We start from the raw sequence: 12,879 nt of genomic DNA, 5'->3' as shown, positions 1-12,879 counted from the left end.
CATATTACCATCTCCATTCTATTAAATTTCGAAATAGTATGGATTACAACTCAAAAAACTTGGTGGAGGCTCGGTTCCATTAAATCTAAGTGCCCATTTGGCAGTAGCATGAGCCTCCCCATTACTATTTATGCTAATCCAGCCATGACTAACAGGCAAATTAAGTTTATTACAAATATTTCTAATACTTCCTACTATAGACAAATTGATACATTATGTATTCTCCATCATTCTGTAGTGCTTTAACTACTGCTTGATTGTCTCCCAAAAGAACTGTAGTTCCTAGTGTTATCTTTTGAATAAGCTTGCAAGGCAGTTCAGCTGCTAAGAATTCTGCCTGCTGAGAAGTCCTAGCTTTAAACCTGGTGAAACATGCTCTTAGTGTACTTCCATTATAGTCTTTACATATTGCTCCTGCTGCTCCCAAACATTTGTTGCTGTCAAAGGTAGCATCATATAGGACATGAATCCTGTAGTCAGTTACATTGATTGTAGGTATAAGAACTTGCAACATACTCTCATTCTCTGTCTTGAAAGCTTCTAAATGCGAATTCCAAGAGGAGTAAGCATTTCTCCAAATTTCAGTCATAGATAGAGGAGCATGCTCAAATCTGATTCTATTCTTGTGTTTCCAGATCTCATAGAGCATAATTAAACAATATAGACCTCTTTGCTTTAGATCAATGTAATCATCAGCTAGCCAGTTTAAGAAAAGTTCTATCCATTGCTTACTGTCAGTGAAATTGTGAGCTTCTATTATAACAGCAGCAGTTGATGCATACCAGACTTTCTTTATCCAATCACAAGTAAAGAAAAGATATATGGTTATCAGACTCAATGGTTTTGTAACATAAACAACATGATTTGTCACCTTAAAAGACTTTGGCAAGGATTTTTTCACATGATGGGAGACAGTGGAAGTAAAGTTTCCACAAAAATAGTTGAATACTAACTTCAACTTTCATATTCCAGATGCTTTTGACAATTCTAGGGTTGAAGGTGGAAAATTGGGCTGAATATGATTCACTGCAAATGTTATGGTAAGTTGTCTTGACTGTGAAGTTTCATTTTCTAGTTCCTAACCAAATGAGGTTGTCTTCTAACACATTAGGTCTAATGTGAGTGAGACTGATGGTATTTTTGATGTGAATTGGAAACATATCTCCAATTCTATTCAAATTCCAGGTACTAGACCCTGCATAAATGAGATGGCTAACAGTAAGTGAGTGTAGATTAGGATCAAGAGGTTTGAAATCTTCAAGAGTAAGAGGTTTGCCATTGGCTATAATTCAACAGAGACACATTCTTCCCATTACCAACCATCCAGACTGAGTTGCGAGAAGAGCCAAAGAATAGCACTCGTGGGCACAATGGCACTTGATCAGGGTAGTTCGTGTGGGCCTTTGATAAAGCCCATAGTCCATACTATTATATTCCTCATCAGTCCCTAAAACCCTCTCAAAATCCCCCTACACAAAAATAAATAAATAAATGGGGGATCGAGAACGAGACAGAGATAGAAGGAGAGACAGAGATGACCGCGTCAAAGAACGTGACCGAACAAGAAGATCCCGTACACCCGAACGCAACCGTTCACGTCACACCCGTTCCCCTGACCGTCAGTTCAAGAAATCATCAAAATCTCGTTCCCGTTCCCGTTCCATAGATCACCATTCCTCATCTTCGCGTCGTCGTCACCACCATCGTTCCCCATCACCTAGAAAACGCCGTCGTAGTAGTCGAGACGAGAAAGACGACGACAATGATAATCGGGCTGCTGCGGTCGTATCGGACTTTGTAGATGGCATTGTGAAGGAGCAGCAGAAAAGGGGGTCTTCGGAAGAAGTTGGTGGTGAAGGAATGGATGCAGATGAGATGGAGATGATGAAAATGATGGGGATTCCAACTGGGTTTGATTCGACCAAAGGGAAACCGGTGCCTGGGGCTGATGTTAGTGGGATTAGAGCTGTTACTAAGCGGCAGCCGAGGCAGTATATGAATAGAAGGGGTGGGTTTAATCGACCTTTGCCACCAGAGAGGAATCGCTAGCTAAGGTTAGGGTTTATATGTTTGTTTAGTTATTTTTCGCAATGTTTTATCTTACTTGTATGAGTTAATTTATTGGATGATTAATGAGGATAACTAGTAGGTTTGCCATCGTTATTTGTCGTCAAAGTGGGTTATTAGAAATTAAAGAGGCAATTACATGCGTGTAAAATGAATACTAATTTCTAGTTTCTAGTGGACCATAGTGTTTCTTGTACCAGAGTACTGTGGGATGCAGTTGGACAGGCTTTGCAATGTTGTCAAGGGTGAGACGCAAACCTTTGCAACGGGAACCTTATGCCTTAGGCGGAACCATGTAAAGGCCTTTGACAACCAATGGCAACGATGCCGGGCTACCCTTAAGGAGTCTTAGCACCTTTGACAACATAAAAAAAATGTGTGGGCAAGCCTGTTTTTAAAGAGATCAGTAACTCGATAGTGTGCAAGCTAGCTCTGGTATCTTCACCCAAAGGTTTTACCAACTAAGCTAACTGGCACTTGCCCTTTGACAACTCCTTGTTATCCCCATACTCCTCAGACTGCTGCTAAGATGATTCTCTCGACTCCTAGTGAAGCCATATAAATATTGCAGTGGCAATTGGAATGAGTTCAGAAATGTGGAGTTTAATTGTTTAACTAAAGACTAATGAGTATATCCATAGATGGTTAATGAGTATGACTAGCAAAATTGCCACCTTTATTCATTCATCTAAGTTATTATGAGAAATTTAAGAAACAATTAAATGTTTGTAAATGAGTGCAAATATACAAGTTAAGCATGCTTTGCATCACAGAAAGTATCGTCTAATAGATGGGGTGAGCTTCGTCAAATGGGGTGGAAAAAATTGGACGTCTAGGGTGGTTGTGCTGCTGCTCTACCCAACCTCCCTACCTCATATTGTACCACCAACTGCAGTACAATACAAGCATATAGACACCCAAATACAACTTCCAGTAATTATTAGATCTTATAAATCTATTACAATGGAAAATTTAGTAAATCTATAACATTCATTTAATTGATTTAACGAAGGTAAACTCAGTACCTGGTCTGGAAAAAACATATGAAACGAGGTGGTTTCTCTGCCAACTAGACACTAGTTTCTAGTATGTAGTGGACCATAGTGTTTCTCAGTGTCTGGGAACTTGTACAGGAGCATCGTGGGATGCAGTTGAGTGGGTTCATTGCAATGTTGTCAAGGGCGAAGCACAATCCTTCCCCACTAGCGCCTTGGGCCCTAGGTGATACCGTGGCAACGCTTCGCCAACCGTTGGCTTCCACCAGGCACCTTGGGGTCCTCAGTGAGACTGGTACCTAGGCGACGCCTTAGTGCCTTTGAAAACGCGGGGTACTAGTCATCCCTGTGCTCCTTAGACAGGTCTTCAAAAAATAACAGCTTCTATTGTCATCTCACTCGACACCATATATCAATTGGAGTGACAAATGAAGGGAGTGAAGTGTTAAATTGAAGAGAGTCAGCTGAAAGATTGGTTAGTGAAGACAAAAATCGGAGAGAAAAATTGAACAGGGAAATGGGAAATCAGAATCCTCGTGGTTGATTTATATGAAAAGGTTGATATTTAGAGCATGCAAGATACACTCACCCGCGTATGTTTCTTTAAGTGCTAATATCAAAATTTAAACTTTTCGTAGGAGGGTCACACTGCTCACGTCACTTATATTAACCTGCTGGGTAGTGACCACTGTTTGATGTTCTGTTGATTAACAATTGAAGTTGAAGTTTTATCAAAAGACTAAATAAATAAATAAAAAATAATTGAAGTTGAATGCTTAAAAATAAATGAAGTCAACTTTATACAAGTGTAAATTGGAGTCTTCGAGTATATAAATATACACTCAAACATAGTATGTTCGTATATTACGTCCAATTTCAGTCCGGTAGAAATTTAAACCACTAAGGCCAGCCTTGAATCTGACTCTCCAGTATTGCCTTGATTTTCTAGCGTCAGGTATATGCAGTATGGCTTACGTCTTTTGCAGGTGAGGCCTTGATGGTTAATGCAGCGAGGGTTAAGCCTTACTCAAACAGTATAATAGCATAGGGCTGAAGTATATACATGTTGTGTATGCACACTCACACACAGGGTGAGTTTATTATGACACATAGGAAAGGACACCATGTAGACTTCTAGTACAAAACTGATGCATGGCTTAGATTTGGGCCAACACGGTATTCTTAAATCTTCTATTGACTCAATGTTTTATTTACTAAAATTGATTTAAGACAACTTTTGTTAGAACTTAGAAGCCCACCTTCCCTCATTAACAAGTCATATGACACAACTAAGTACCACCTTTTGATGATTGTCGATGACATATCTAATACTATTATCCAAAGACCAAATTTTCCACCTTTTAAGCATTCTTTGCTATGCTTAGAAAATTTTGACACACACACAGGTATGTACATGAGCATTTTTTACCATGCTTACAACAGTGGCTTACATACTGTTTCACATCTGTGAGCTTTGGTAACATCACTGAGTTGGAACACCATAAGCCATACAGACCTTAAATTTCCTTCAATATATACTTGTAATACACGTAACATCGGTGGATTTTGAGACTCTTAGATTGGCCTTGTGTAAATTTTGACATTTTTAGGTTTGAGATTTAACCCAGACATGTTTAGGTCGGTCCAAATAATTCCGGCTCTGTTGGATTCTGGAACTTTGGTTATATAGACCCTTGAAGATTGATTCAAACCTTTGTTTATTTTATTTGGAGAGATGATTCTTTTGATTTTCTATCATCTGGTTATGGTCATTTGGTAAAACAAAATTGTGAAGGAAAATTACACACATTTCAACTGAAATAACCTTTTCAATGTCGTTGGTACCGCAAAATGACAATCTTGGCAAAATGTTCTCAACTTTTGGAAAGATTTATATCGTGTTAATAGTTTGAGGCATTAATTTATCATATTCAACATCAACTTTCGGCCTAGAATTGCCCATTGAAATGTGGTTTAAAAATTTGTTATCTAAGTATGGTACTTATGTTTAATCGGCTGACTAGTGATCGTAGTTATTGACAAGATTTAAGTTGTTTTGTGCTCTGATTAAAGAGTTTGTTTCTACTGCTAGTTTGTGGCACTGCAGCAGGCCATTGTGACTTTTTAAGAAAAAAATTGATGACTCAGATTGTTACTGTAGATGTTAAATGTTGGCAGAATTTTACACAGTAATTAGATCTCTTTGGTCATCAGAACCAGAACATCCTCAATTTCGTGAAATAAACAGAAATAATCTATCCTCCACCCAAATTCATGGCCGATTTTCACCTCCAAATGAGTCTGATTATGAATGCTAGTTAAACAATTGCCGTCGTGTCTGTATAATTTGGTTCGGATTTAGAACCCTGAACGATATTGATAAATGGAAAAATTTGGAATTAGAAATGAAGTATGCTAGTTAGTTGTATTTCTGTTTATTGGTAGCTATGGTACTCCCATATTCTTTTGATTAATGGATGTACTTTTTATATTTTTCCTGTAGTTAATCTGATTTCAGATTCTGATTACCACTATAACCAGCTTTTGCGTCTTCACAGGGAATTGAGGAGGTTTTACGAGAGTTGGAGGAGATGGTTTATTATTGCTTCACAGTGAGACTTGAATTATTTAATCAGACAATATGACGAGTCAATGTAGAACGGTTTCCACCCTGATGTTACTAATTTGAATTGACTGTAGCTGTAAACTTAAGCCCTTGTCTCTCATTTTCTGTCACATATGATTGTAATCATCTTAGATAATTCAATATTTTGGAGAGTTATTTTTGCTAAGTTGAGCCGTTGTGGCATTGATCTCCAAAGTGAGCTGAAGTAGTAATCTAATGGTTTATATTATCTGAGACTTGAGAGTTAACTCTGAATCCGAGTCTCTGGCTGGAACATAGATCAGCTGATTCAGGATCTGTAAATTAGATGACCCTTTTTTTCACATCAGCAATATCACAAAAATAAAATATGTAAATGCTTTTCACACAAGCAGGAGCACACCAACGTGTTGATGTGGTGACATACGGGGGATCAGTTGACCCACCTATCCACGCTAAAAGCCAGAAGAGTTGAACTGAATAGCTTCTCATTTATATGAAACGGTCACAAGGATGCATATGGTCAGAGTCCCTCATGGCAGAACATGAATACCCAACGAAACTTTTTCTCGCCCTCTTCGAGTGTTGTCCATCGTTTCTCTAAAATCAAACTGCAACCCAACTTCACGTCAATGTTACTCATGCTGTCTTCTATAGTCATTTCTCCAACTAGTTCCACCTCCCGTCAAAACTGAACTGCTAATTGCCTCAAAGAGGGCGATAAACTTTTTCTCACCACCTTAACATCTCTTTAGACCCTTTTTTTTGGGGGGGGGGGCGCTTTCCGAAGCTGTTTATGGGAAAAGGAATCCATAGGATCGAACCGGAAAATCTTCTCCAATGGATCCAAAACTCACTGCATGAAGTTATGTGTCACGTAGAGAAATAAGGAAAATAAGGATGGTCAGTATTATCAGTCAACTCTTTAGTATATTCTTGTCATCTACATTAATCCGTCCTCATTATTTTTTCTCGTTTCTAACAAAAATCAGACGTGGAACCCTATTGATAACCAGAAGTATGAGACACGATCATACTTACCACCTCTCACTGATTGAATCCATCTCCAAGGAAATCGATTATATGCTCTTCAAAGGATGGGTACCTTGTCTCGAGTTTGATGAGGTACATCTTCAATCACTATTCTACACATTTCCATACATGTTAGTTTAGAATTATCAACATACAAAATAAATAAATTGTACAGAAGCATTTTTTATCTGGTATTAAAACTTACCGTGTGTTTCATTTGTAGTGTACTTAATTTGTTTTTATTGAACTCTATTTCATGCATGTGGAAGGTGGGATATGTGCATAGAACTAATAGCCGGATGTCGGGATACTATGATGGAAGGTATTGCACTAAATATGTGGAAGCTGCCTATGTTTGGGTGCAATGACGCTTCTCAAGTACTAAATGAGATGCAAGAGTGCAAGAACACATATCCAAGTGCTTATATCCGTTTGCTTGGCTGTTGACGACGTGCACCGCTCCACCAGGCTCAGTGCATGTCGTTCATTATTCAAAAACCAACAGCTACCCCCTAGTCACTTGGTATCTCTCATGGTTTGATGACTTCATACTACAATAATTCATCAAACTTCCTCCAATTTCGTGTACGTTACTGCTTGTACTCTCAGTAAAGGTGTTCGGTGTTCATGAAGCAAAAGTCATTCATCAGTTCGTCAAATTTGAAAGACAGTGACATGTTTAAAAGAGGGAAGAAGAGTGAAACTGTCGAATACATGCTTCTTCGAATAATGAACAGTTGTTTAAAAGACTACCCGACCTATGAACAGTAAAAAGTAGTAGAATAAAAACTTCCTAATTACCCTAGGCATAAAAGAAGTTTCTTCTCTTAAAAGCAGACGAGTTTTGAGCCACATTAGAAATAATGGAAAAGGGAAAAAGAACAAAGAGATTCTATAAGCAGAAAAGAGATACAATGCAAGTCTCAAATAAATTAACAATGCTAACGTATACAAATGAAATTGCCTAATGAAGAATGTTAAATTTGGCGCCAAAGAATCATTGACATACAAACCCTAATCCAGCTTGTATACAAGAATTACTCAACTATAAGCGGGGTCTTTCTGATCAACAGCTCAATGAAAAAGTCTCATGCAGAACCCATTACGCAGTACCCCTGGGGGTCTTTTGCTGTTTATATCATCTGAGAAGGTGTCAATCAGCTGCCCTGCAAGACACTGTGGATCGTCGACAAATGTATCAACAAACACCTTTACAACCCTCTTCTCCTCTGGAGTTGCTCGCATGCTGTACCATGTCAGGAACTTCAACCTGAAGGTCTTTTCTAAGTATCCTTCACATTCTAGTTGCCTGATTGTCTTCACACACAGTGCATATTCCTTCTCGATAGACCCATCAATGTGGAAATCCTCACCCAATCGAGCTTTACTTTTCTTCTTTGTCGAACTGCCAACTTCTGTCACCTTTCCAGGCTTACCAGACCCATTATGTAGCTCGTCATCACTATGTTCCGGTCGCACACTACTTCCTGGACTGTCCTTGGTAATCCCGGTCTTGGAAGGTACAATGACTAGGTCAGCATCAGAGCCTCGCACATATGGCACAATCTCCAAATCATTTCTTCCAGAGCAGTTTGACCCATTACCTGTGCTCAGCTCCTTAACGAACTGACCTTCAGGAGATACACACTTGGGCTTTGGAATGTCAGTGATGTTTTGACTAGTGGTTGGGGTCAAGGAGTTCCTATGAGTTTCTGTCTTGATAGTCAAGTCATGCACAGAACCTACTTCCCATGTTGTCCGTTCCTCGTCTAGTGCGGAAATGGAATCTCCTGGCATTTCTTCTATTCCTTTGCCTGAGAGATCGCCAACTCGTTCTCTATATGCAGAATTATTGTTAGATTCATCTCCTTCGGAAGATGGATTAGACAGGCAGCAGAGGCTGCTACTGTTTGTTGTTGGGCTTTCATCTCTTTCTGCTACCAAGGTATTTGCAATATTACCTACAGCACCACTTGTCGCAAATCTAACTTCCGACGTCCCTAGCTTCCTTATGCTGTTGAAAGGAACAACCTTGACCACATATTCGGTAGCTGGAGAAAGGTCAGACAACAAGAAATTTGAGTTTGGCACAAATAGGGTACAAGTTGGGTCTGGTGAATAATTTATCATGTTAGCCTTGCGGTGCCACAGGTTATACCCCACAATCTCTTCCACTGATTCGTCATTGGCACCCAAGATAAATGTAAGAGACGTATCACTGACATTTTCAAATCTGATAAGAGCTGGAGGTGCCAAACTGGAATCTGCAATTATTAAGAGAACACATTCAGTCGATAAGATTTTTCCCAATGCAACTTTTCAATAGAGTGAATAGATAATTAGCAAGCTTTCAGGAAACCTTACCTTGAGCCTTTGGACTTTGTAGATCTTGCAGAATACTAGAAGAGAGAATGCAATCTAGGGATTCCACTGCACAAGCACAAAGCTTCTGAATGTCGGGGCCTGAAGATAGCCTGTTAACGATACCCCTACCCATCTTCACGGGTGAACCAGCTATAGACCCCACTTCGGCTTCAAGCTTCTTTGCTGCCGTCTCTACAATCTCATTAAGTTTCCGGTACTTCCCACTTCCAAGGAGAAGCTTTTGGCTGAGATGAACACGATAACAAAGAACATCCACCCGCCTAGTGTCCTTTGCTGTCAGAAGTTGCTTCCTCCAACAACTGCATACAAAATTTAATGAAACTGTTAAAAAATTACACAGAACATAAAAGAAGATTTAGAAGCACGGATTGTGTATTCTTTAAATACATAAATTCAAGTGTATCCAAAAGATGATTCAGTTTTACCCTATCTGATTTTATATATGGTACCTGGCTCTGACTCTCTAAGAGTATTTCCAATGGTTAATCAATTCTACCAGTAAAGTATCTATTGTCAAAACAACCACAAGGTCTCCAATGGTTAAGGTGGAGTGAGTACTTTTTCTGCACCAATAAAACAAAAAAGACCTTTTTGCTACTTTTATCTATTTTTTAAACTTTCTCGATACAACATTATTACATACGGATCTACTGTGTTAGCCTTGTGTGCTACTCCCCTAATTAATATGTCATTTAATTTTTTTTCACTCACCTTGTCATACAATTTTAATTTTTACCAGGCCTAGTTCATTCACGACCACAACTCCTAGTCAATCTAGATATGTCTAACCTAATCAAATGTTATTATGAAAAAATTCTGGACCGTTAGATAAACATTCAAAATTGAACACTAGTTTTCACAAGGTTAGACATATCCAATTAGGATGAAATTTTGTGGGCATGCTATCCATTGTGAGAAGATCACATCCACAAAAAATCGGGTCTTAATTCAATTTGTAAGTCGATGGAATAACAAATGGAGACATGTACGAAAATTTACCTAAGCAAGTCATTTACTTTTCCACAGAATACACAACTAAAGCTCCCATCCAAACCTCTGTGGTACTCATCCTTAGGTATGCCAGATCGTTCATGCTTAATAGCACATTCAAGGTGGCATGACATGCCACATGAATCGCCTTCAAAGGGAGGCTCTGAGCTGCAAACCAACCAAAGGCTAGGATCCTTGTTGTCATCATATCTGTAGCAGATGCAGCAAGAACACCTCTTACAGAAGGCATCATTTTGGTGTAAAGCAGCTTTGCATGCTAAATTTTGACAGTAGATGTTGGAATCCATATCTCGATTACTATTGTTTAGAACTTCGATTGGAGGAATTCGTGAAGGGTTATCAGTTTTCCTCTGCCTCTTTGAAGTACTTTGGTTGTTGTTTGTAGGTGAAGGTTGCGACTCAAGGTCTGCTGCATCTTTTCGTTTTGTAGATTTATTTTCAGATACAACCTTCAGAAGATGCTCTATCATTTTGGGCTTTGTCAAACCAGTATACTTCCTCTCTTTCCCCATCTCTGCGCATAAGATTTTTAGAAGTTCCCGTCTGCTCCATGATCGCAATATTTCTGGAGCACCATTTGACCACTGTGATATTTCATGCACCAATCCTCTTTTTTCTTCCAGACTCAGATTGTTGCATTTTGAAGGGTCAAGTGGAAATCCTAAAACAGCAAACAAAAGAACATGAACATGATAAAAACAAGAAAGCAACAGAGACATGTCAACTGAGCTGTCATTGAGATACATTTTTATAATAAGTAAAGCCCAATATGATAAAGAAGATAATGTAATAAATCTAATAAAATTTCCAATTTGAAGAAACTGAATACCAGACAAAAAAGTGATTACTATTATAAAACAGGTCAATCTTAGAAAGCCTTTCAACATGTAACACAAGAAAGTACAGAGAGCAAAAAGGAAACACTTGTTCAGCTGACCAAACCTCATCCCTACATTCAAGTTAACAAACATTCCTGGATTTCTTACATATTGGGAAAACTAATTAGCAACCAGTTACTTTTTGGATTTCTCCGCTTCCTTTCTAACCTAATTCTGTAGAACAAATTGAATAATAAAATCTAGGCACCATAAATATAAAAACGAAAACATTTGACTTCCATTAAGCCCTTAATATATAATCCCACATGTTGAACAGCCCTCTTCACCAAACACATCAGCAAAAAGTCAACACTGATTGAAATGTAGACCTGGCAGCTTGTTGCTGATTTGGTTGGTGTGAAAGAGACAGAGTTTCTACATCTTAGACGGACCCGTGATCAGCTGATCCACGTTGTTCCTAGTACACCCGTCGGAAAATGTTCTTTCACATATTTCATGTGTTCATTGACTTAAATCAGAGCTAACCAGTTCAGAACCCATATTCAATTATTCAATATAAGCTGAATTGTATGTTCCATGATCCTGACCCGCAAAATTATTATTACTTTTATTTTATTTTTAATTAACAAATAATAGCTTAAATCCCAGTAGGCCTCAAGAGTCAATATACGGATAAGTAAAAACAAAAAACAAGCTTACGATAAACAATGGCCTAAATAAGGACATGCTTGGATCAGACACCAAAAAAGAGATCAAATCACAATATGAGAGATGCCCAGATCAGGGACACTTTGAGAAACAGAGAAAAAAAAAGTCAAAGATGTATAAATATCCAAAGCCTCAAACGTTTCTTCTCCAAGCACATTGATAAACACAACCCAGATTCAATTTCCACAACTAAACAACATAAAAAGAAAAAGGGAGGGGACTTACCCTCTAAAGAAGAAGAAGTCATAATTCAGTAACATAAAGCTTTGCTTCTCCACATTACAACCATGTAACAAACACCCCTTTCTTTGTCACCTGCATATAATAAGCTTTTCAATACTTGGTTAAAACAGGAAACAACTTAAACAAGGAAACCATGAGAGATGGGAAATACCAAGAAGCAGGAGAAACGCATGAAATTGTGCCATGGATGCTGACTGGGTCCAACTTTGTGGGCTTTTTTGGACCCGAATTCATCGAAAAGAAGGAAACATATTCGGGTCCTTCCTTCCTTTGAGTGTCTCAAGGGATAGAGAAAAGAGAGAGAGAGAGAACGCTGTAATAATAAGTTGGGCTTAATTAATATATTTAACAAGGCTAGCTAAGAATAGGGGGGGAGAGAAGGGTGACTTGCATGTCATTATCTAATCTAAGCTAATCTAATCTAATCTAATAATGTTGTTGTTATCTTATGCTGAGAGAAGAGTTATTCACAGTACACAAGAAAAGTAAAATTTTATACAAAATTGAAAAAGAAAAAAAAAATATATATATATATATATATTTTTTTTTGAATGATTACTCTATAAAGTTAGTGGATAGTGACTTATCTAAATATTAATGTACCTAACTTGCCACATGCAAAAATACAATTGTACATTATGTAGGACCTCGACATGAACATACCATATATTCTATCCAAACAAAAAAAAAAAACAAAACATGAACATATATACAAAATGGCCTGTATAATCGTATTATTGGCGTGTATTGCGTATCATTGTAATATTGCACCATACTAAAGATTTAAGGTAAGTGGAAAATGGCGTGTGTATATACGTTTACATTATGATGCGTGTGTGGTGTAAATTACTGATATAAATAATTGAGAAGGGCGGAGATTTATCTGCTACACATATGATAAAAATTAGCTACACATATGATAAATATAAGCTTGATTTAATTTGCCATTTCTTATTTAATTTCTAACACCTTTACCATTGCAAATTTGCAATTG

At 38.0% G+C, this 12,879-nt stretch overlaps 2 protein-coding genes and 1 pseudogene across 6 annotated transcripts; 2 read left to right on the top strand and 1 right to left on the bottom strand.

Moving 5' to 3' along the window:
* The first annotated feature begins 1,445 nt into the window (after nucleotides 1-1,445).
* On the top strand, nucleotides 1,446-5,854 carry LOC147508826 (U4/U6.U5 small nuclear ribonucleoprotein). Its single transcript, XM_086601192.1, has 2 exons — nucleotides 1,446-2,054; nucleotides 5,621-5,854. The coding sequence occupies exon 1, from the start codon at nucleotides 1,492-1,494 to the stop codon at nucleotides 2,047-2,049; it is 558 nt and encodes a 185-aa protein (XP_086457318.1). The 5' UTR covers nucleotides 1,446-1,491; the 3' UTR covers nucleotides 2,050-2,054; nucleotides 5,621-5,854.
* LOC147508825 (ribulose bisphosphate carboxylase small subunit, chloroplastic-like) lies at nucleotides 5,468-8,469 on the top strand (annotated as a pseudogene). Its single transcript, XR_015215934.1, has 5 exons — nucleotides 5,468-5,480; nucleotides 5,581-5,674; nucleotides 6,458-6,539; nucleotides 6,660-6,792; nucleotides 6,969-8,469. The product of XR_015215934.1 is annotated as a ribulose bisphosphate carboxylase small subunit, chloroplastic-like (transcript).
* LOC147508824 (VIN3-like protein 2) lies at nucleotides 7,575-12,298 on the bottom strand. 4 transcript variants are annotated; one of them, XM_086601188.1, is made up of 5 exons: nucleotides 12,037-12,298; nucleotides 11,868-11,957; nucleotides 10,084-10,756; nucleotides 9,064-9,383; nucleotides 7,575-8,963 (listed from the first exon to the last, which is right to left on the bottom strand). In XM_086601188.1, the coding sequence occupies exons 2-5, from the start codon at nucleotides 11,887-11,889 to the stop codon at nucleotides 7,774-7,776; spliced, it is 2,205 nt and encodes a 734-aa protein (XP_086457314.1). In that variant the 5' UTR covers nucleotides 11,890-11,957; nucleotides 12,037-12,298; the 3' UTR covers nucleotides 7,575-7,773. The 4 variants fall into 4 exon arrangements, with proteins under 4 accessions (XP_086457314.1, XP_086457315.1, XP_086457316.1 ...); XM_086601189.1 differs by having other exon boundaries at nucleotides 11,868-11,971; nucleotides 12,037-12,279; XM_086601190.1 differs by having other exon boundaries at nucleotides 11,868-11,948; nucleotides 12,037-12,279.
* Nucleotides 12,299-12,879: the final 581 nt, after the last annotated feature.

Source organism: Coptis chinensis, chromosome 3 (assembly GCF_015680905.1).
Source record: "Coptis chinensis isolate HL-2020 chromosome 3, ASM1568090v1, whole genome shotgun sequence".
NCBI classification, from domain to species: Eukaryota; Viridiplantae; Streptophyta; class Magnoliopsida; order Ranunculales; family Ranunculaceae; genus Coptis; species Coptis chinensis.
The sequence above is the reverse complement of the archived record's forward strand: the minus strand, read 5'-3'. Positions and strand labels throughout refer to the sequence as shown.

What these genes read in the sequence shown, in the direction of transcription:
- LOC147508826 (XM_086601192.1), top strand. Translation starts at nt 1,492, where the DNA reads ATGGGGGATCGAGAACGAGACAGAGATAGAAGGAGAGACAGAGATGAC.
- LOC147508824 (XM_086601188.1), bottom strand. Translation starts at nt 11,889, where the DNA reads ATGACTTCTTCTTCTTTAGAGG. An exon ending in GACTTCTTCTTCTTTAGAGG is followed by an intron (nt 10,757 to 11,867) that starts GTAAGTCCCCTC and finishes TTGCTGTTTTAG; the next exon opens with GATTTCCACTTGACCCTTCA. An exon ending in ACAAAGTCCAAAGGCTCAAG is followed by an intron (nt 8,964 to 9,063) that starts GTAAGGTTTCCT and finishes TAATAATTGCAG; the next exon opens with ATTCCAGTTTGGCACCTCCA.